Source organism: Berghia stephanieae, chromosome 2 (genome assembly GCF_034508935.2).
Source record: "Berghia stephanieae isolate SIO BIC M18660-M18661 chromosome 2, UCSD_Bste_1.3, whole genome shotgun sequence".
Classification (NCBI taxonomy): domain Eukaryota; kingdom Metazoa; phylum Mollusca; class Gastropoda; order Nudibranchia; family Aeolidiidae; genus Berghia; species Berghia stephanieae.
This window is the reverse complement of record NC_088361.1, coordinates 95,489,008-95,512,817: the sequence shown is the minus strand read 5'-3', so window position 1 is coordinate 95,512,817 and position 23,810 is coordinate 95,489,008. Positions and strand designations below refer to the sequence as shown.

Sequence of the window (23,810 nt, the reverse complement as noted above, 5' to 3'; positions counted from 1 at the left end):
TCTATATACTTTTTCCTAAATTACGCAAACACAAACAAACACACACACACACACACACACACAAACACACACACACACACACAAACATGTTACCAAAGACTAATTCGTCATCCCAAAGCTACCGTTTTTAGATGATTGGTTAAAATTTGTGTCTTACCATAATTTAAGAATGGTAGCACTTTACTATGACATACTTTGAAACATATAAATAACATGTTTTTGCAATAATGGTTATATATTTTCCAATCATTTTGACAGAAGTATCCAACTTCAGCTAACCATTTAATTGAGACAATCAGAAAAAGATTTAGAAAGGAAATGACAATTTTATTCAGTAGGGGAGAAATGGCCGAGTAATTAAGGCATTGCAATGTGATCCGTGTTCGAGCCGGCTCCAGGCACTTTCATGTTTTTCCTTGAGCAAGATTATTTAACTCCGAATTTGCTGACTTTGGACAACATGGGTGATTCTTGTTGAAATCAGACATCTTGTTTGATAGCTAATCGATATTCCGCCATAGAATGCCAAGGCGACTGTATCTAATGATGACATGGCGGAAGGCGTCATTTGTTTTTTTAATTAGAAAAATATTTGTGATTGTAGCATTTGTTCTAGACCAGATTTTTTAATGTTGTAAACAGACATTGGGATTTGTTGCCCATCTTTTGGTCTTCCATTAAGTACATAATTAAGCTCTAACAATTTTGCTATCCTACCAATGTTGTATGAACAGAAGGATCAGACAGTAATCACACCTGCACCTGGCACAAGTTCCCTTGACTATGGGTGAGTGCTTTACTATGGGTGATCTTTACTTGTCATTGTAACTCAAGACTTCACCAATAGTTTTTTTTTAACTGTAAAAATAGTTTTAAATATTATTTACCAATTGCTCGCATATTTACTGCCGTACTCTGACGCCGCCCCTTTACACACACACATAAACACACACACATAAACACACACACATACATACATACATACATACATACATACATACATACATACATGCATACACATTAAAAGAATATTGACCAGAAATCTTCAAACACGGAAGTTCATAAAGTGTTCCTTCAAGCCCCAGTTTTGAGAATTATTGACGAGTTGAGGATCCTTTTAATCGTTCACTGTTGGAAGGATGACTCTCTGGTCAAATTTATAAAAATGTATTAAAAACAAATTTTTAAAAAAGTGTTTGCCCGTTACTGACCTATATTTTTTTTCAACATTTGTCCGACCAACAGCTCAGAAAAAAATTCCAATGGCGGAGACTGGGATGAACTTTCCAGTGGAAGACAATGCTACAATCATTGACAATCTACAAAAGTTTGCCGCTCAAGATCCTGACAGGGCAGCCTTCATATTTGTGGACAAAGATCTAAACCAGAGAGTCATCACAAGGCAAAATGTTTGGGACATTTCCAGGAAGTTTGCAACTGTCTTAAAACGTCTTGGTCTGGGAAAGGGTGACATTGTCTGTAACACTTTGGTCAATTCTCCTGAACGTCTTTTGAGTAAGTTGATTGGTCGCTGATTATAAACAGTCGCCTCAAAACAGTAATATTTATATAAAAAGAGGTGGATTTCATATCTGCTACGTCACATTATCATCATTCTGAGAAAATTACCACAGGGACTCGAATCATACCACATTAAGTGCTCCTGTCGGCTTTGAAAAAAACAAATAAATAACTATGATCATTTACAAAGAGCATTTCCAGCGATTAGCCATGCTCAATGCACTTCACACAATTTCATTTATTCCCAAACAGGCCACTTAGAAGCATTTTTCCAATTAAAAAATGTACCAGTCGCCTGTTATCGTATATATATATATATATATATATATATATATATATATATATATATATATATATATATATAATTGCATGTAGCCAGCTACTCATTTACGCTTGATTCAAGTAGGGTAATGTGTTTAAAGTGTTTTACCCAAGGACACAACGTCGGGACCAGGATTTTCCACGACGGCTTGGTTATTTCAGTCTTCACTTGGAATATACCTAAAAGAAAAATGGCACCTTGGGGATGAATAATTTATTTATTTATTTATAATAGTGCAGCTATATGGCCTATGCCTTCAGATTAGAAAGTCCTTGGGTCGAGCCTAGCTCGGTGCCTAGTTGAGTCTTGTGAAAGTCTCTTTGCTCACATTCGCTCATCATACTCGGGTGTCAAATGAGTAGACCTGGCCGCAAACAGATTGTTTGTGTTAGAGAAAAATGTAATATTGCTTAACAGGCGTGATGTCTCGTTTTACATGTTACGTGTTGCTGTTGGTGAAGGACCCTTTGTAAAGCGCGTTGAGCACGTTTAGTGGATATTGCCCTATTTAAGAGCTTAAGTTTATTTTTATTTTCATTTATCATTTTAGCCGATTTCGGGACCCTTGCATCAGGAGCGACACCCTCACAGGGACAACTGTTCCTAGCTGATGGATCAGACCTTATCCACAACCTTAAGGAGTCCAAGAGTAAAGCCATTATTTATGATCCCCTAGATGAGGTAATGTTCCGCTATGTTACGTTATAAGTACACATTATAATGTCAGCATCATCATCATTGCCTTTTTCACCCTGGGTCAGGGTATAGGCCACAGACAAACAGTTTCCATCCTTCTCTATCCTGAGCTAACTTTTTTTTATCTCGTTCCATGTCTTATCACCTCTCTGTATATCAAATTGTGTCATTGCAGAAACTCTTCAATTCGCCCAAGCTAAAAAAAGGATTTGATATGTCCGTCTGTGTTTCTGTAACGGTTTGAGTTTTAAGGAAGAGGTGTTAACCCTTCGACAACCCCCAACTTGGAGGACCAGGTGACTCAAAAATGGGGGAGTCACACACCATTAGTGGCCTTGTACGACACGCTGGATTGGCGTTGGGCTATTGTTGTACCCTCTCAGTTGAGGGACCCCGGACACCACACGGGGCAATATAGTGTGGTTTAATAAAATGTGATAGTAGTAGCGTATGTCTACATATCCATACTGGAAGTTTTAGCCAGTCTTTAAATCCGTCACAGCAGTTGAGGACAGCCTCGAAACCTACCGCCAATCATGGCAGTGTAGTGTATTACTAGGAGGTCTGCTGTCTCTGGCGTTCCCTGACAGTGGGGACAGTCGAATCTCCACAATAAAATATGATCACTAAATTTGTAGCTTTTAACTCTCTCCTTACCAACCATAGGAAAATCGTCGCATTCGTTACGATACAACCGACAATTGTCTCATTTTGATTTCTCTTGCACATCCCACAATGTAAAGAAATGCTTTGATTATAACTATAAATACTAAACACTGTGCTGTAGAGCTCTTTTTGCTGAACAGCATTCTGTATAGACTGTACTTATTACTTTTTTGTTTGAGTAAGAAAAGTATTTTTGTGTTGGGTGGGTGTGAATTTTTGGGGAAGTTTCTAAAAAAGTCTGGTAAGGAGAGAGTGAATGCGCACATATGAAGTGTGCGCATTTTAAGTTTCACTGATCAACACTTCATATGTAAGTACCTACCATAATGCGTTCACTTGAAGTCCTATACATTTTAGGTTTGACTTGCAGGTGATTCAGTAAGATGTGACCATTTGATGTGTCCTATAATGCGTTCATTGAAAGTATGTATAGTTTCTCATCTATAGATCTGTGTTAAAGTATTATTTCAATGCTTTATCCATGACATGATATTGAAACAATGTTAATAAATCACAATTTCTTTACTATGATAAACATTTTTCCTATTCGTATCTTAAAGAATTCAATTTGTTGTCATTAACTTCTTAAATTGGTTAACAGAACCATAGTCAATTTTGGTTTCAAAAATTTAATGTCATTCCAAATAAGATTGTTTAAAAAAAAAAGATATTCCACAATGACGACATGCGTATGTTCTCTTGGGTTGTTCACAGTTACTAAATCACGGTGAATTTACCCAATAGAAATTCTTTCTTACAGTATTATTTGAGTTTGAGAAATTTAGGCAAAACTATACAAATCGAAACAAAAAAAAAAAAAGAGAGAAACACAACAAACAACCCGCTTAATGTTTTTTCATTCGTATTCTTCTCAGTGACGCTGATGCACAGAACAAATCAGAATTATTTTTGTTTCTTGTACCATTAACATTCAGTAGCAATTATTTGCTACCCTTGTGATATGTGATAGGGTGCTAGTTTATCACCAAGTGTTTTCGCCATTTTTTAATTGTACCTAGGTAAAACACAACTGATTGGACTGAAGGGTCAGACATCTCATGAATCTTCACGAAAATGTACCAAACTATCAATTCGAATGCTCTTCAGTAAAGCTAACAAAACCCCGTAGACAAATGAAACATATTCGTGCAGCTTTATCGGCTCCTGTTTTGACGCCTCTTTCGGATCAGTAGGTACTGGTTTCGAGTCCCGCTCTGAGCTGAACAAAGTCGAGTCCTTTGTAAAGGCTCTTTCTTCATATTCTCTCATTGTACTTAGATGCAAAACGAGAACATGACCGCTAGCAGCGTTATCTCTGTAAAAGGGTAATAATACTATATATATTATCGCCTTACAGGCGTCATGTCTCCCATAATATATTATATGGTCTGCGTTGCTGTTGGCTTGAGACCCAGGTAAAACGCGTTAAGCACGTTTAGTTATATTTGTTGTATATAAATGCTCATATTTAACCAAAATGTCTTAATTATGGCACTATTACGGACATCTTTGGACATAATTAAAGAGTAGATGCACTGCTTTGATTCTCGTGAAGAATTGTGATTAGTATAGAACATGTTTTGTACTCAGATTTCATGAGACACATTCGTATTTTTCATCATGTTTCTTCTCATATTCCTTCTTTTGTAACAGAGTGGGGCACGTCGTATTTTGGAGAACATTAAATACGCTGACGTCACTACAAGAACGACAAAATATAAAGATCTTCCAGATTTGACCCAAGTGATTGAAATCGAGGCGAAAGGTTTGGAAGAATCAGACAGATGGATTCATGTCATAGACAGAGAAGAGGAAATGTTTGTAGATGAGAGCATCTCCGAGGATGACACTGCCATGATCTTCGTCACAAGCGGAACGACGGGATTTTCTAAGCTGGTGTCGCATTCTCACAAGAATTTGCTGTATTTCAGCGCTGATTTCATAGAGAATGGGTGCTACAGTCGAGAAACAGTCCTTTTCAATTCACGTTCCTTGGGTTGGATTGGAGGGTTTCCACGTAGGTACGTGAGATTTGGCTGCAAAAGAGTGATTATCGACCAAACTAACGGCCTTCCGGATAACATGTCGATTGGAGCTTTCATTATAACTGTGTGTAACATGACCTGTGTCAACAACGCAAGCCTCTCTGCACTTGATGTGCAAAATTGTCTGGATGCGCACAACGAGGGATTAAGAATACACGCAAAGCTAGACGTTATCAGCACAGCGGGCGGCCCTGTCTATAACGTTACAATGGAAGCCATTGGCAGAATCACGAAAAAACTCATGGTTATTTACGGGTCGACAGAAATGATTGTTGCTTGCGTGAACCCTATCACGAATATTTCGGATTTCCAAGAAACGTGCTCTGGACGTCCGGTGAACTGTGAGGTCAAGGTTGTGGGAGAGTATGGCAAAGAGTTGCCGGTGGAAGTACAGGGAGAGATTCTGGTACGCAGCAGGCATGTGTTTAAAGGCTATATCAACAACCCAGCAAAGACAGCTGAAGCGATTACTGAAGGTATTCTAAACATTACAGCTATAGTCCTTCAGGGCCATTAGGGCCAAGGAACCGGAGTTTATCCTGGTTTCTATGGCGTGATACAGACAATAGAAATTGCTAGCTACTTTTCGGATAGGACACTAGTCTATCGCAAAGTACTTGCCGCCAGATCTAACAGAGCTAGCTACCCATTTACTGTTAGGTGGACAGGGAGGTCAGAAAGAAATCTCGAATTCCCCCGAAATCGATCTCGGTGCCTTTGCACGTGATTCAAGTGTTCTACCAACTGAGCTATCGTCCAGAATAAAAACATATATTTTTGATTTCGAAATCTTCTTATTTACTGATCTATTTAGATTTTTCTGTTATACTGAAACCACTGGACTAATAGTCACCATATTTGCATGGTGTTTACTATTGATATGGAGATGGTTTGCATGTATTATGAGATTGATTAGACATCGTGATGGTTTTATCGAAAAATCAAATTTGTTTCGTCAAATCCCATCGAAAACAGTCGCCAACATTTTAAGCAAACAAGTTGTGTGTCAACCTTCCTGTTAGCGATTATGGCAATGCGGTGGGAGTACTTGCGTTGAATTTATACCAGTTCGTGATACCTCTCATTATTTTGAATACAATAACTTTCTTCAAATTTATATGAATCAATTTCCGTTCTTAACATCCGAAAAGAATTCTGCAAGTGGGCGAAATATATAAGGTATTAAATCCAGAAAGTATCTCATCGGGCCCATAAAAATAGCTCCTAAGTAAAACAGAAATCTATTGTTTATTAATACAATAGAAACTGAGTTTAAATTTTATTCATTAATTCAAAACAAACACAAAAATAGATAATGTTCAATGCACATCTTTAATTTTAAATCCTGTCTTAAATGATGATTATTATTATCCTCAAATCTTCATTCATAAGAGAAAGTGAAAATGTTGCTGCTTGAAACTTGGAAAAAAATAGTAACAATAGGAAAAGTAATGGAAGATTCAGTTTAATCAACGGAGACAGATAATGTTGCCGTTTCGGTTTTCCCCTCCATAACAAAATATGACGAAAAAGACACTAGAGACGAATATGGTGTTTTATTCACCATGTTATTTATGTTGTTACTTTACTATTCTTTTTAAATGGACCACATGTAGCTTTTTAATTTTTTTTAGGTTGTATGACATTTCAGGATATAAATATAAGATAATCCAGTCTTTTCATCATTTATCATCCACTTCCAGATAGCTGGTACAAGACAGGTGACATAGGTTACTTTAACAAAGACGGACAACTCTTCGTGTTGTGCCGTAAAGCAGACGCCATCACCAAAGATAGCTTTACTCATTACCCTGGGTGGATGGAAAAACTTATCAACAAACATCCAGATATTAAGGTATGTAGTGGGTTTTTTTTTCTCCCGATGTGTAATTATTTGCAGGCCTGATATTCAAATTGGTCGTATGATCTCATGGAATTATTCTAAAACCGACGCAAAATATTGTCCATTACAATGTTAAATCACGTCGATAATTGAGCGCTCGGTTATCAGATTTGCTAATTTGTGGACCTAGGTTTTTCTCATTTGATTTTAAAAAAATGGAAAGTTCGTCAGTCTAAATTAAAAAATGAAGAACAGTGCTAGAAAATTACTTTAAAGTTTATTTGAGAAGTAAAAGCTGTTTATTCTGATGTATCTGTTTTCTCATATCGTAAATTCAACTGTATTTCTTTTTAATATTTTACACCAATAAAGCGTTTTACATCATTTCGAATCATTGCTGATAAAAGGATAAGCCAAAACTCCCTTATCACATTTGATGTGGTTAAATTGAAGCTTGTGTGATCGAGGCGCTCTATTAATGGGTCAACAAAACACCAGAAGTAGGTACCTTTGAGATATGTATGGCAAAAAAATTGTTTGGGGACAATGTAATGTAATGCAATGTAATGGGCCATTTATATAGGACCATTATCCATTTACAATGCTCAATGGGGCTTTTATAACAGCAATAATAAATGATATATAAACAAATAATAAATAGGTAGTGAGATTAATTGTACATACAAATCATTGACACGAATATATAGATATATAGTAGAAGAGGGTTTCGATAGCTGGGGGTCCCGGTAACATGAGGTTCCGATAACTTAGTTGGTAAAGTACTCGTCGCACACAAGAAAGGCGCGAGATCGAACCTGAGTGCAGTCGATATTTTTTCTGATTCCCTCTGTCCTCCTAGCAGTGAGTTGGGAGCTGGGGCGTATTCGATTTTGTGGAAAGTACTTTGCGATAGACTAGCGTCCTATCCAAAAGGGTAGTAGGCAATTGCTATTGTCCGTTTCAAGCTATGCGATTTTAAATAAAGTGACCAGTTTCTTTGGAATCCTGTCTAAAATCTTGATTGCTATTTATAGTAGCACGCCACTTTAAACATAACATCATGCCATTTTTCGAAAATGTTCAACCTGGGTTATATTACTGTTCATACAGATGTTACATAATACCCTATTAATACGTTTATACAACCTTTTGTTTAAAAGATAATATACCTTAATTGTAAAGATTAGTATGATGTGTTTAATGACTGATGAATAATAATAATGAATAATGAATGAATTTATATAGTGCCTAGATCCACAATATGCTCAGAGGCGCTTTACAATGCAAATATAACACAACAATAAATCGATAATTTAAGCATAAAATCTATCAAATTGGAATAGCATTAATCAATTTGTAATTTAATTACCACGCACTGTGCTAAAAGATGAAAATTCTGGATATCTATAACATGTAGGCCTAATAGAAATGTTAAACATCAAATGATTTCCTAAAGAGATGTGTTTTAAGTTTCTTTTTAAAGTTTTCAAATGTCGGACATTTTTTGAGGGATGATGATAATATTATTGACAATGAGAGATGATGATATTATTGACAATGATTCTGAAGATGAAAATATTAATGATAATGATGACGACATTGATCAATCATTCGATGATTATGATGATAACGCTAATGATGATGATTATGATGATGATGATGATGATGATGATGATGATGATGATGATGATGATGATTATGATGATGATGATGATGACGATGATGATGATGATATGATGATGATGATGATGATGATGATGATGATGATGATGATGATGATGATGATGATGATGATGATGGTGATGATGATATTTTTTCTAATCAGGCAACCGTTGTAATCGGAATACCGGATCCAGTCCACCACGAAGAGATCTGTCTGTGTATGAAATTGATGCCTGGTGCCAAAGTGTCCATCGAAGACATGCGAGAATATTGCAAGAATCTCTTCTTGACTGACCAAGACGACAAGATGACGCCGCTTCCAAGATACTATTTGATATTTGATGAATTCATCGTAAACAATAATGGAAAAGTTGACCGAAAAAAGATGAGAGAAGAAGCTTTAAAGCGCTTGAAAGTTGACTATAATTGAATGCTATAATATAATATAATGCTCAGACCAATGTGCACATTCTTATAGGTCTGATGACTGAACGTAAATATGGGCTCGATTTAACATTGGTGTAATGGACAATATTTTCCATTGTTTTGAGAGTATTATAGTATTCCCTTGACAACAACGAGCCCATATTTTGATTTATCAGACCTAAGAATCACTATACGTCGACTTAGATGATTTAAGAAAAGTATCAAAACTATAAGAAAAAATGTTTTCAATATGGTCTGCATGCATTCTTACAGAATGTGAAAACATATTTTATTTATATCGTTTATTTAGATCAGTATGGATGTCTTATGTGGTTTTTGATATAGTTAATATAATATATACTCGTATTATGTATCTGTGAGTTTGTGGCATTTTCATTCTAAAGCTATATATATATATATATATATATATATATATATATATATATATATATATATATATATATATAGATATAATATTCGAAGTATACTTATGTCGAGCATTCGTTCTCATCAGGAAGTGAAAGTGAAAGTAGTTTGTTGTGTTTATCGTACGTTTTCGGCTTCGCATTTATGGTGGTTTGTAATTACATTAAAAAGGTGTTTGTTTCTATGCATGAAGATGTTAGCTCGTTTCCTCTGTTGAGTGTTGCCATGTTCGGTTTTGTGTTGATGAAGAATTTTTCTTCCAAGCAGAGGTTGCGAATTCGACTGTGCTCTGGAGATGATTTTCCATGTAATTCTGTGTTGTATGTTTTTTTTTCTTTGAGGCGCCAAATGTGTTTGCTTAGTGTAGTAGAATGTGGTTTGTGTCATGTTTTTGAAGGAAAATTTATGCAGGTTGTCTCTGGTTTTGAATGAACACTCAGTGAGACCAACGTATGTTTCTTGTTTTGGTGTGTCTGGGCTGTAACTGTAGCTTGATAGATAACGTTATGAGTCAGGCACAAATCTACAATATATATGAAATTATCTCGGTATATATAATTTATATTATTACTATTCTCATTTATAATTAATAATACTATTCTTATTTATTTACCTTTTAACTCTTAATTCAAAAATCGATTGATTAGAATGATTCTAAGCTTGTCAGAAAATATAAATCCAGACTTTTTAGAATTATCTTTTATTAAATTTTAATACCTTTCATATTTTTGTAAACTGACATGTACCTATTGCGAATATGGGCAGGTCATTGTAAATGACCAATAGTTTATTTTTTAATGGCCAAAATTTTTAATTATTGGTCAAATTACCTCGATGTGATGTTTTATTTGTTAACAGTTAATGATTATGAATGCTATGATTTCTTTTATAAATAACGGTTGTAAGTGAATGATAATGATGCAGAATTTCTTGATATAAATATTTATGGTATGACGACGATATACATACTTTTTCTTATCATAATTTCTTTTATAGATAAGAGTTACAAATGAATATTAAAGTTTCAGATTTTCTTGTTTTGTTTGTTTTTACGGGTTTTAAGACACTTACAACACATTAAGGTCATATTAGCGTCAGTAAAAAGGAAGAAAATGGGACAGTAAAACGTTCTAGAATTACAATTAAAGCACCCAAGAAAAAGTAAGACAAAGGCGAGTAGTTCAAATAGGGACAGATGTAGACTCCAAGTGTGCTCTGTTATATTGGATTTGGCACCAATTGGCCAATCTGGTGCCGTTGGTCAATCTGGCATGTTTATGTAATTCTGGCGGTTCCCTTTCTACTGGCTAGTTACTTGTTCTTAGAGTATAGCAATCAGTCGATGCTTAAATGCGATGTTCATTTAAATCTAGTAAAGTTCTAGTTATACAGAAGATTGCCTTCCATAATTATTACTTTCTGCAAACATAACATGCTCTTGCCACAAGATTGTTTTTTTTTTTTTTGATGTCCGAGCCCCAAATTAGGTCGCAAAATTGGTATCCACACAGATAATTAAAGTTCTACACCATAAATGTTGTTTTTTTAACCTATAATGACGATACAGGATGATTAAAACCACCCAATATAGGTAATTACATTTTTTAGAAAAGACCCAAACCGCCCCTTACAGTAATGTATTTGTGTGTTGATTATTATTTTGTTGCTGGCTGAAGAAGAGTTTTTAGCCCAAAACGTTCCATGTATTTTGTTTTTCTTTAGAGCTGTTATATTAATTTTTGTTTATTGCATTTTACAGTCCACAACTTTTAGGCCTTAGCATCACTTCGAAGTTCTTGATATAAACATTTAAGTTACTGCTGTGAATTCTACTCATTATACTTCCTGACCTCTCATAGTGGGCAGGAAGACAAAAGGCTTTTGTTGAAAAAAAAAGAAAGCAAGCACCCTAACTCCCGCAAACAGCGCACGGTGGCAGAGATCCTTTTTCTTATTTCTCTTCCGGTCGTGAGCAGGTATCTATAGATAGTATGCGCTTGGCTAAGAAGCTCATAACATTGCCCTCCGGAAGTAAAACGGACCAACACACAAAGCTGTGTGTATCCATGAAAGTTTATAGTCAGGTTAATACAGTTCAGTGAGCACTACTCATAAACGCGGATGGCAAAAAACAATAACAAAGACCTGAGTGACGTCATCTTCAAGCTATCTATAGACCTAAAGTTTGTATCGAACTCTGAACATTCTTTTATCAGGAAAGGGCGAGCGAGAGTCAATAATATTAAAAGGCTAGACTTTTGCCGGTTAAAAGCGGTGGGAGCAACGCACTACGAAAGATGAGGATTTATATTTTTTTACATTGGTTAACATTCCAACTAACTGGGAGGTTTCTGTATTATTATTTTTTAAATGTTTATAGATATTGTGCGGTTGGCGAAGAAACTCACAACATTGCCATCCGGAACGGACCAGCACACAAAACTGTGTGTAACCCTGAGCGTTCATAGTCTGGGTAATACAGTTTAGTGAGAATTATTCATAGAAAAGGATGGGAAAAAAACAATAACAAAGACCCGAGTGACGTCAACTTCATTCTATCTATACATAGCCATCTTAAGTAACTACTTGCTTGCCACCCGAAGCAATAGGGTTCAACAGTCGTGACGTCACTTCCCTCGTAATGACGCATAGTAACTTAGTAACTGGTTCTAAACTATCGAAACAACGGCGGACGCCCTTATGAAATACTTCTCTTACGAGCATAGAAGTATATCCAGAGGAGAAAAACATTATAAATCTGATCATGTTTTTGACTTTTATACATTCTGATTACATGACATGTGAAAAAGTTCTAGCCAGCATGAAGAATTAAAAGTACCGATTCTATTTGTTTAGTACCAAGCTGCTCGTTGCTGGGCGGACGTGACACTAGACTATTGAATCCTATTAGCCCTACAATTTGTGAGTACTTATCACAAACTGACTCTTTATGACAATATTTTGACACACTGATAAAGGAATTGCATTAATACACTTGACAACCGCACTTATTTTTTTTTTTTACATTAGTCTTCAACAGTCGTAATGTCACTTCCTTCCTAATGACGGATGGTAACTTAGTAACACTGGCTCTAAACTATCGGAACAGTGGCGGACGCCGTATGAAATATTTCCACGGCGAGCTTAAACGCGTATCCAGAGGAAAAAAACCCCATCAATTTGATTATGTATTGACTTTTACACATTCTGATCACAAGGCATATGAAAAGGGAATGAAAAGTTCTAGCCAGCATGAAGAATAAAAAGTAATGATTTTCTTTGTTTAGAACCAAGATGGCCGCCATTGCCGGGCGCGTGACATCAGACTATTGAATCCAATTGGTTGTTTTAAAATGTTGAGAGATGCTCAGGATCTGTTTGGCTAATTGTTTCGGATTACAGGCATGTTCTTAAGATAGTTATGGTTCAATTCAAAGAAGAGTAGATACGGAAGAAAAGTGTGTTGTCAATAAACTGGTTCCTATTTCATTGGAAGTGATAAACCATTGTTTCCCAGGACTGTATACACACCTTGTGTAATTCATATTCTGGTGTCAGAATGGTGATATCTTATTATCTAGTCTAAATATATTCTGGTCGTCAATAAAGATCATTCATCCTCTGTCTTTTATGACTCTAAGAATCTGGCAAGGCATCCTGCTATTGAAATAGTTATGTCACCTTTATGAAACCTACTCATTATTAGTACTCCTAAGGACTGATTACATATACACTCCCAAATATTTAGGAACTAAAGAGGAAAGAAGGGTTTGATGTCACGAGTTTTATTCCAAATTAATTAGTATTCAATGGAGTTGACCGATAATGTGTCAAAAGGTTACTGACCTCACTTGATCTGGTTTCCAAAAATAGGTCATTATAACCTTTCTTATCACTTAAACTGACACTGCCGCACAGCAAACAAAGAAGTTTTATTATTTTCTTCAGAATACTTTACCTGACAAGTGATAATAGAGAGGTTCAGCAAATCCATGACTTATCATTACCAATTATTACCTATCTATCACATGATCGCTTATTATAGAATAAAAAGGAATTCCCCAGTGATGAGAGCAAAACAGACAATATTGTTTTTCATATTTTTGTCGGAATTTTGTGTTCGATTTGCAACCTTTTTCAATGTGCAGTTGGTTTGAAAAAAAAAAGGTGAGTATCATTTAGAATTATTGATTTATGTTGATGTTAATTTCATCACAAAGCTATATTATGTGTAATGCATTACGTATGAATTTCTATTGGGTCTAGTAAAAACCTATGGTTGTGTAGTAATAGTCTGGTACACTTCGGTCAAAGATTCTTTGACTTGGGTGTCCGTTCGCAAAAAGGTGCACCCCTCAAGAAAGTAACGAACCAATTTCCCAACTAACGTCTGTATAACGCTTATTTTCATTGTGTAATTTAAAGAGACGACACGTTTTTGTTAAGAATATATTAAATATTGAGGTAGAGTCGTCTGTGTTATTTTTGTTGAAATTTTATAGATACGAGTAGTTCGAAGATGACGTCACTCAGGTCTCTGTTATTGTTTTTTGCGATCCGCGTTAATGAGTAATGCTCACTGAACTGTATTAACCCGTCTATAAACGTTCATGGATACACACAGTTTTGTGTGTTGGTCCGTTACACTTCCGGATGGCAATGTTATGAGCTTCTTAGCCAAGCGCATACTATCTTTACGGACCGACTAACGCAGGGGTGAAGTTGGCGCGCCTCTAGAAAGATAGTAAAAATAATAACGGGTAACTTCTTTTTAATGTGTATGCTGTCCTCTGCTAATTATCGTCAATGGACGTTTCTATCGTTAGATGTTTTGTGCATGTTACAGTGTGTTTTAATTAGTTTATAATTGATTATAGATACGTACTTGGATTTGCTGAACCTATATAATAACAAGAGCTGAATGACGTCAACTTTGTTCGTTCTATAGTTTCCTACAAAATAAAATTCATTGATTTAATATTTAATATCTTCGGCTATAAATTCGATTTTCAGCATCTAAATTGCCTCGTCTTAATACCTTTTTGGTACGATTGGTCACACTTGAATAAATTAAATATCTGACCGTATCAAAACCATGCGTTTTATAAAAGAACTCAGATTAGTTCAAGTTGAAATATTACATCCACATTAACCAGTGGGAGGACTCCCGTAGTTTCACAGCTTTTTTTATTACATTACATAATCTTTTAGCCATTATAGACTTTCAGTTTGTTGCATATTTGTCAAGATAGATATAGGATATAGGGAATTTATATTTCTGGAATCCTTAAGTTATTGTTTTATTAATTATTCTATTTCTTTATAAATTTACAAAACCTATTAAATTTCTTTATTAATTATACTACTACTACTACTACTACTACTACTACTACTACTACTACTACTACTACTACTACTACTACTACTGCTACTACTACTACTACTACTGCTACTACTACTACTACTACTGCTGCTACTACTAATACTACTACTACTACTACTGCTACTACTAATACTACTACTACTACAACTACTGCTACTAAGACTACTACTACTACTGCTGCTACTACCCTGACTACCAACACCACCATAACCATCATCAACATAATCATCAATAGCATCATCATCATCATCATCATCATGCTCATCATCATCACGATCATCATCATCATCATCATCATCATCATCACCATCACCATCATCACCGTCATCATCATCATCACCACCACCACCACCACCACCACCACTATATTAAATGTCAACCATTATCACACCACTTTTTCTTTACAGTGACCCACGATTATATTTCCAATGGCCAAACCCGTGACAGAGTGTCTTAAAGAAAACAATACGCTTATTGACAAACTACAGAAGTTAGCGTCTGAAAATCCAGACAGGACAGCCTACATATTTGTGGACCACAATTTGAAACGGAGAGTCATTACAAGGCAAAATGTTTGGGACATTTCCAGGAAGTTTGCCGCGGTCTTACGACGTCTTGGTCTTGGCAAGGGTGACATCGTCTGTAACACTTTGGTCAATTCTCCTGAACGGCTTTTAAGTAAGTTGTTTATTATATTATTACGATTTCTTTACAAGGGTTAATCCTAAATATCTGATAGTGGACTTGAAACACGTTTTCATTGTGATGTTGAGTTCTGCCCGCAAGGGTTGGCGATTAAACATCTTGATTGTATGACCTCAGTCAGTGGCAAATTGGGGAACAGGCACTTTAGTAGTCCTTCAGAGCTATGAGGCCCATGGAGCCGGATTTTATCTAGTTTTCTATAGCGTGAAATGGACAAAAGCAATTGATTGTTACCCTTTGGATAGGACGCCAGTCTACCGCAAAGTACTGAGGCGATGTGGTCTTGTGGTATGACATTCGCTTTTGGATCGGAAGGTCCTGGCTTCGAGCCTCGCTCGGCGCATAGTTGAGTCCTTGGTGAAAGCTCTTTACTCACATTCTATCACCATACTCAGGTGTAAAATGAGTACCTGACCGTTAACAGCGTTGTCTCTGTCCCAAAAATTGTAATATCGCCTGACAGGCGTTATGTCTCGTCCTACATGTTATGTGTTGCTGTTGGCCAGGGACCTCCTGTAAAGCGCTTTGAGCACGTTTAGTGGGTATTGCACTATATAAAAGCTCAAGTTTTTTTGTTTTTATTTTTTACTTTCCTCCAGACCCAGCTACCACTGTTGGGTAGAAAGAAGGGTCAGAAAAAATCTCGACTTCACCTAGGATTGGTCTCTGTCCCCTCTGTCCTACCAACTGAACTATCGGAATTCCCGGGCCAGGCACTAGTGTAAGATAAAAATCTGAAAAAAAGTTTGAATAAAACAGTGCCAGACAACAAAATAGAGAAATACAAGAGAAAGACCCCCCCCCCAAAAAAAAAACCAAAAAAAAAACAAAAAAACAACAACAACAACAACAAAAAAAAAAAAAAAATACCATCCCCTGAGATGAGATTTCAAATTTTCATTTCAGCCTATTTCGGGACTCTTGCGTCAGGAGCGACCCCCTCACATGGACAGCTGTTTCTGACTGACGGTCAAGACCTTATCTACAACCTTAAGGAGTCCAAGAGTAAAGCCATTATTTATGATCCCCGAGATGAGGTAATTTCTCATGTCAATTAATGTTTACCGTGCCAAAAACACGACGCATATTTCAATGAAATAGTAGCCCTTAGATCAATTTCAAAATGTTGAGCATGAGCTTTGAGCATTTAAAAAAATGTAGTATATTTTGCCGGAGAGAGTTTTTTTCTTCAAGATGAGTGTCATTGTAATCGGTCTATATTTGAAGGACGAGTTTTCTGTCTAAAATTTGAAATACGTATATTTCCAGAGTACAGTAGTAATGTTCACGTAATTTTTTCTCAATGCGCTTTACGATAGGGTACAAAAGTGTTATCTCAAAAAAAAAAAAACAACAAAAAAAAAAACATTTGAAAAAACAAAACAAAACAAACAACAAAAAAAAAAACAAACAAAACCAAACCCCCCCCCCAAAAAAAAAAACAAAAACAAAAAAACAAAAACAAACAGAAACTAGTTCCAATCTCATTGAAGGCCTGGACACATACCTTGTGTAATTAATCTTCTTGTATCAAAGTGATAGCATCTTTTTTTAAAAACCTGAGTAAGATGAGAGAACACGAGTAAAGAGCTGTTTTTTAAAAGTACTCATCATTTCGTCCCCCAGTTAGGACTCGAAACAAGGTACCTACAAGTGGGAATGCGAGTGTCATGCCACAAAGCCACATAGACTATTTGGCAGACATGTTTTTGGTGCTCAAGTTCTTTTGTTTAAACCAGATATGACACTAGTCTGTTAGGTCAAGGCAATAATTATAAAACAAATTTTATATAACAGCGAAATAGCGTATCCAAAATGAATTGATCTTTTAAATTATGCGTTAGTCATTACATCTTGTTCTTCATCAGTCATTATGGAGACGAATTGCTGGCGGAAGAACAGGAAGAAATTCTGGTGCGCACTGAGAGGATTTTTCAAGGGCATCTCAACAACCCTACACAAACCCAACACGAGCTGAATCGTTTAACTGGCTTACCAAGAGACTTAAAGCTTGTAACAATTTAACATTACAATATGCCAATGGCTAGGCATTACACGAAGGAATATAGGCAATTCATCAAACGCCTACCTCAATAGCAATCACTCCTGTTGTCGAAGTGTGCAAAACGGGGGTTAACAATCTTGTCCAAGGAAAAATCAAAAGTGTCCGAAGAAGGATTTAGAATCTGAGACATCGAAAACAATGTCTTATCAGCATTCTGAAAAGTATCTATGTTAATTTTTCTTTTACCTTTGTATTATTTTCTCGCAGAGAGGAGCACGGCATATTTTGGAGAATATCAAATTTACAGACAAAACCACAGGAATAATCGGGTTTAAAAATCTCCCAGACTTAACTCACATCATAGAGATCGAGGCCAAAGGTTTGGAAGAATCAGAAAGATGGATTGATATCATAGACAGAGAAGAGGAGATGTTTGTAGATGAGAACATCACCGAGGATGACACTGCTATGATCTTCTTGACCAGTGGAACGACAGGGTTTTCTAAACTGGTAAAGCATTCTCATAAGAGTGTGCTGAACTTCAACCCAGCCTACAAAATGTACGCAGGTTATGATAAAGATATGACTTTCTTCAACATGCAGTCAATGGGTTGGATAGGCGGTATTCCCCGTATCTATCCTACATTTGGTTGCAAAAGAATATTAATTGATTTCACCAATGGCCTTCCACATAAAATATCAATGGGTGTTTTTTTGATCAATATATTTAACACGACAAACGTCAATAAAGCTTACTTGCTCTCTCGTGATATCCAACACATCCTGAATGCAAGTAATGAAGGTTTTGAAATAAGGAATAAACTAGATGTACTTGCCACAGGGGGTGGTCCAATATCTAACAACACAATGGAAGCACTAGGACTAATCACGAACAAAATTACCAATCTCTATGGAATGACAGAACTTTTTCTAGTTTGTGCCAACCGCGTCACGAATATGTCAGACTTCCAAGAAATGTGTGCCGGGCGTCCGATGAACTGTGAGGTCAAGGTTGTTGGAGAAGATGGGGAAGAGGTGCTGGCGGAAGAACACGGAGAAATTCTGGTGAGCACTGAGACGATTTTTCAAGGGTATCTCAACAACCCTACAAACACAGCTGAATCGTTTAACGAAGGTAAGAAATTTATATTGAAATAAAAACATCAGCATTTATATGTATGGCACAAAAACGGTCCAAAGCCATCAATAAGGCTCCTAATGCACATTTAGGCATGTGCACACATTATTATGTTATCGTACCTGTGCACATTTTACAATTGAATAAAACTCAATTTTCTTGCAGTATGATATTGGGCTTCTTACCCGAAGGTCTCCTGGCTGAGTACCGCTGAGTGTAAAATGAGTATCTGGCTACTAACAGAAATGCCATAGTGAAAACCCCCAATGGGTGTCATGTTTTGTTCAAGAGTTTTGCTGTTGGCTCTGGGACATCCTGTAATGATCTTTGTACAAATTCTCGGGTTTTTTAGAATTCAAGATTAACAAGAGGCCATTTTCCTGTAATGTTTATTGAACTATTTGATGCAAATTTTCATATTTAGAAAAGCATGAGAGCAGAGGATCGTGTTTCGTGAAAATGTGTTTTATTGATGATAAATTGTTCAAATGATAATAATCATTATCAGTAATGACCATGGTGATAATTCAAACAATACTGCAAGTCCCTTTATGCATGAATTGTGGTTATTATAAAATATACATATGCTGTCACCAAGTAATTTGATAATTCTGAACAATCTAATCAGGTCTTGGATGTCAGTGAACAAACTCAAGTTCATTGACGACAAGACTGAACTAATTGTCTTAAGGAAAAAAGGCAATACTGTCATGATGGAGGATATCATGATAAATAACATCAATAGTCAAAGATCTGAAAGTGTCAGAAATTTAAGCTTTAATTTAGGTGAATTTTTGAACATGCAAACTCACATCTCGAAATTATGTCAACATTATCATTATTCGCTCAGAAACATTGTACACGTGAAGAGCCTTAGACGCATGCAAAATGCTAGTTCACTCACAGATTACCTCTAGACTTGACTATTGCAACTCCCTCCTCTACGGGTTGCCAAAAAGCTAGATTGCAAGACTGCAGATACTCCAAAATAAAGCTGCTCGTACTGTAACCAAATTGAAAAAGTCAGATCACATTGCCATAACTCCAGTCTTACAATCGTTTCATTGGCTTACCGTGGAGAAGCGGATTGCTCACAAACTTGCCAATTACTATTTCAAGTCGTGCATCCATGGCACTGCTCCCAACTACTTGTGATCTCTTCTTTCAATCTGAAATCTGAATCGCTCTCTCCGCTCATCTACCTCCCTGTACTTGAACCGTTTGATTCCTATGTCGGATTTTTCACGACGTGCTTGCGCATATTCTGCTCCTTCTTTGTGGAATGCTCTTCCAGCAGACACCTGATGCGGTAAATCTGTCTTCCTTTAAAGCCTCATTGAAGACAGAGTATTTCTTTTATTATTATTATTATTATTATTATTATTATTATTATTATTATTATTATTATTATTATTATTATTATTATTATTATTATTATTATTATTATTATCATTATTATTATTATTATTATTATTATTATTATTATTATTGTTATTAATATTATTATTATTATTAAAAAATAGTCTCGGGGTCAACATTGTCTTTTTTTTTTTTGCAAACGAGCACAGATTTACTGCCAAATAACGATTATAAAACTATTTTTTACAGAATGATATGCCAATAATTTACAAAAATACACACACAAAAATAAAAACACAAAAACATCGTGGCTCAGCGGTATCGTCTTTGCTTCGTACCCAACAGTTACCGAGTTCGACTACCCGTCGCGCTGCGTTGCCTTAAGCAAATCACCTAGCCTTAGCCACGCTTTGCGGCGCTGCACTGCGGCTGACGCCTGTGTTATTCCAGTCTTCCCTTGGAATAGATCCTAAAGAAAAATCTCGCTTTAGGGTTGAATAAAGGGAATTTATATTATTATTTTTATTTATTTATTTATTTATTATTTGTAAACCTTTTTAAGTTAAGTGTATTTCTATCCCCAGTTGACTCAAATGATCATTTAGAATATCTGCTGGTGCATAATGACCGGTCCTTAATCTGACCTTGGCCTTGGGAATCGCCATCTGGCCACCCTGATGCCAGATTAATTGGCGCGCACCTATAGACTTTATTCCAGGACCAATTTTATCGTTGACTGCTCAAAAGATTCGTCTCGATCCATATCAATTTTCACAATATTATTTTGAGCATTTATGAAGCACAATATCCACTAGACGTGCTCAAAGTGCTTTACAAGGGATCCTGTCCTACAGCAATATTTAACATATAGAATGAGACATGACGCCTGATAGGAGATATTACAATTTAAATCTTCGGACAGTGACAACGACCAGGTACTCATTTTACACCTGAGTGCAGTGAGAGAATTTGAGTAAACAGTCTTTTCCAAGTACTCAACTATGCTTCAAGCGAGGCTCGAACCCAGGACCTCCCGATCCGAAAGCGAGTGTTAAACCAAAAGACCACATAGCCGCACAATACAATATTATAATTATTAAAATAGATGACTGCCTGTTCGTTATAGCCGTTATTTCTCGGCAAATATTGCGGATTCTCCACTATAAATTTATTGAAAAAAACAAATCATGTCGAGCCTAAAATGTGCACACTTCTATTGAACGCATTCTGGTACACCTGAAGTGCTCAAATTTTATTTAATCCCTGTGTCATGCTATAAACTGATACTTTGAATACCAGGCTCCTATCGTGGGGCGAATCAGGCTAAAACCGTGCAAATTCGGGTTGAACGCATGAAAATTTGCATGCAGATTACCAAGACCCATTAAAAACCCATCTGCTAACGAACCACTTTGGCAATCCATCATAACGTTTCGGTTTAAGGCCATAAATTTTCCCTATTACAGTTATATTAAACAAGGGAAATTACTGAGTAAATACATATATTTTCTTCATATTCATTATATTAGGGGAAAATGGGCTAAAGTCGTGCATATTGGGTTTGAAAGCCTAAAAATTGGCATACAGATAGCTAAGACCCATATAAATGACACCTGCTATAGAACCACTCGCAATTTATTATACCAGTGCGTTTTAGCACTTTTATTTTTCCCTTTATAGATTAATTATCTAAGGAAAATAACAACGAGAATGGACTGTGCGTTCAGTATTTTAAATATATTGTTGACCACTTACAGTAGCTAACAAATGGCTTCGGGTGGGAACAGTACAGACACTGGACGTTTCTCGGAAATCCCTTCGTCAGCAAAAGGAACGTTGAAAACATAATACAAAGTAGCAGGAATTGTAGCGTGTGTATTCCTGGGTGGTTGAAGAATGAGACGTTAGCGTGTTGTTTTCTAGTTAACATACTAAATGCAAATGCATTCCTTTTTTAGTCATATGTAATATTGATTAAAATCCACTTCCAGATGGCTGGTACAAGACAGGTGACATAGGTTACTTTAACAAAGAAGGACAACTCTTCGTGTTGTGCCGTAAAGCAGACGCCATCACCAAAGATAGTTTTACCCATTACCCTGGGTGGATGGAAAAACTTATCAACAAACATCCAGATATTAAGGTGAGATTTTCCTCCGTCCCCCTATTTTTAAATCCAAAAATGTATATATATATATATATATATATATATATATATATATATATATATATATATATATATATATATATATATATATATATGAGCCAAGGTCAAAAGGTGCCCGCCTGATACCAGTGTTAAGAAAATTTGATTTTTACCTAATTATGGGCTGTTTTCATTGGGTTAATGCTTGTAATCAATTGATGATATGAAGAAGAGATAAAATGAGATAGCTCAACATACTCTGTTCAACTGAATATGAAATAAACAACTTGAAAGCCAAATTTGAATGCTGTTTGGCTTGTGCTTAAAACGAGGTCAACGCATCACCTTTTTAGAAATCATGTAGAAATTAAATGTGATGTTTTAGCTCACGTGATTGAAATTTGACTAATAGTATAAACTCAAAATTTACTTTCAAACGCAATTGCAGTATATTACATATCTGATTAAGTTTCATATAGAGTTCTTAAAAAGTTGGTGTTACTTGTGACCTTTGGTGTCATCAAACACAGCACAATACTAAGACTCAACACGAAACTTTAAAGCTCATGTTTAATGTTTATAAAATGTTTTATCATGAGAAAAAAGCATAGATTTACTATCTGAAAAATCTTGGAATAAATGTATACCGTTTTGCAGATATTGAGGTTTATTGGTTTTGGTGTCATTTGTCACAAGCAACACGGCATGCGTGAACACGTGGATGTTTGTTTCGTTAAATGGCGATTCGCAATTTTGATCCACCCTTCTTTCCAGTCTTTGAAGTGCAGCACTTTCATTTGCCTTTCCAGCGTGGCTCCAAGCAGAAAAGGTAAGTTGAACTTTGGTGTCATCGCTATTTTACATTGTCACAAGCAACACTTGATATTGGATATTACAAAGTGCCACCAAAAAATTATGTTTTCAGCTGTTATTCTATTTACAAATATGATATTATGACATCTCACATAAGACTGTGATTTTGACACAATTAATTATTGCCTTGTAATTCTAATTTTTTATGTTTCAGGGTTGTATCAATCAAGAAAAAGACAAAACTCAAGGTTTTGACGAATCCAGATAAAAGAAGGGTTGTCAAGAAATTTGATTTGATTTACTATTAACACACTAAATTACCACAAACTAGCAGATTTGATCAGTAGGGCGGATGTTACCGTATGGTTACATGAATTCATTACCATGGCTGATATTTATCTAGTGTTTGTGTGACTTCTGGTACTTTTTGTGACCATTGGTGTCATTGGTTAAAACGTCACAGGTGACACTTAAGTTTGAAGTTTCTAATGTATTTCTGTTGTCATGTTCTTCAAAGCTTGAAATGTCATTGAATTACATTTTAACAGGCTATATTACATGTGTTCAGTTGCTATTCTTGATTTATTGAGGCAAAATTGCGTTCTAGTGCCGATTTTGACCAAAGTAATAGCAACAATGGTATTACTAATTTCT

General features: G+C 35.9%; 2 protein-coding genes across 13 annotated transcripts in view; both read left to right on the top strand.

Annotated features, from left to right (window-relative positions):
- Positions 1-9,579, top strand: part of LOC144965927 (putative acyl-CoA synthetase YngI) — a 46,810-nt gene extending 37,231 nt beyond the window's left edge. For 7 of the 10 annotated variants that reach the window (XM_078901791.1, XM_078901789.1, XM_078901793.1 and 4 more), the window contains 6 exons: positions 735-787; positions 1,246-1,515; positions 2,394-2,524; positions 4,859-5,726; positions 6,954-7,105; positions 8,919-9,579. In XM_078901791.1, coding sequence (XP_078757917.1) covers positions 784-787; positions 1,246-1,515; positions 2,394-2,524; positions 4,859-5,726; positions 6,954-7,105; positions 8,919-9,185 — 1,692 coding nt within the window. In that variant the 5' untranslated portion in view covers positions 735-783 and the 3' untranslated portion in view covers positions 9,186-9,579. The remainder of the gene's footprint in view (positions 1-734; positions 788-1,245; positions 1,516-2,393; positions 2,525-4,858; positions 5,727-6,953; positions 7,106-8,918) is intronic. The other 3 variants (XM_078901797.1, XM_078901796.1, XM_078901798.1) reach the window with 1 other exon arrangement.
- An 83-nt stretch (positions 9,580-9,662) lies between these two features.
- LOC144965925 (uncharacterized) overlaps positions 9,663-23,810 on the top strand; it is a 38,120-nt gene continuing 23,972 nt past the window's right edge. The window contains exons 1-5 of one of the 3 annotated variants that reach the window (XM_078901781.1): positions 9,663-13,774; positions 15,398-15,668; positions 16,602-16,732; positions 17,968-18,835; positions 22,189-22,340. In XM_078901781.1, coding sequence (XP_078757907.1) covers positions 15,419-15,668; positions 16,602-16,732; positions 17,968-18,835; positions 22,189-22,340 — 1,401 coding nt within the window. In that variant the 5' untranslated portion in view covers positions 9,663-13,774; positions 15,398-15,418. Of the gene's footprint in view, positions 15,669-16,601; positions 16,733-17,967; positions 18,836-22,188; positions 22,341-23,810 lie in introns of all 3 variants that reach the window. The other 2 variants (XM_078901779.1, XM_078901778.1) reach the window with 2 other exon arrangements.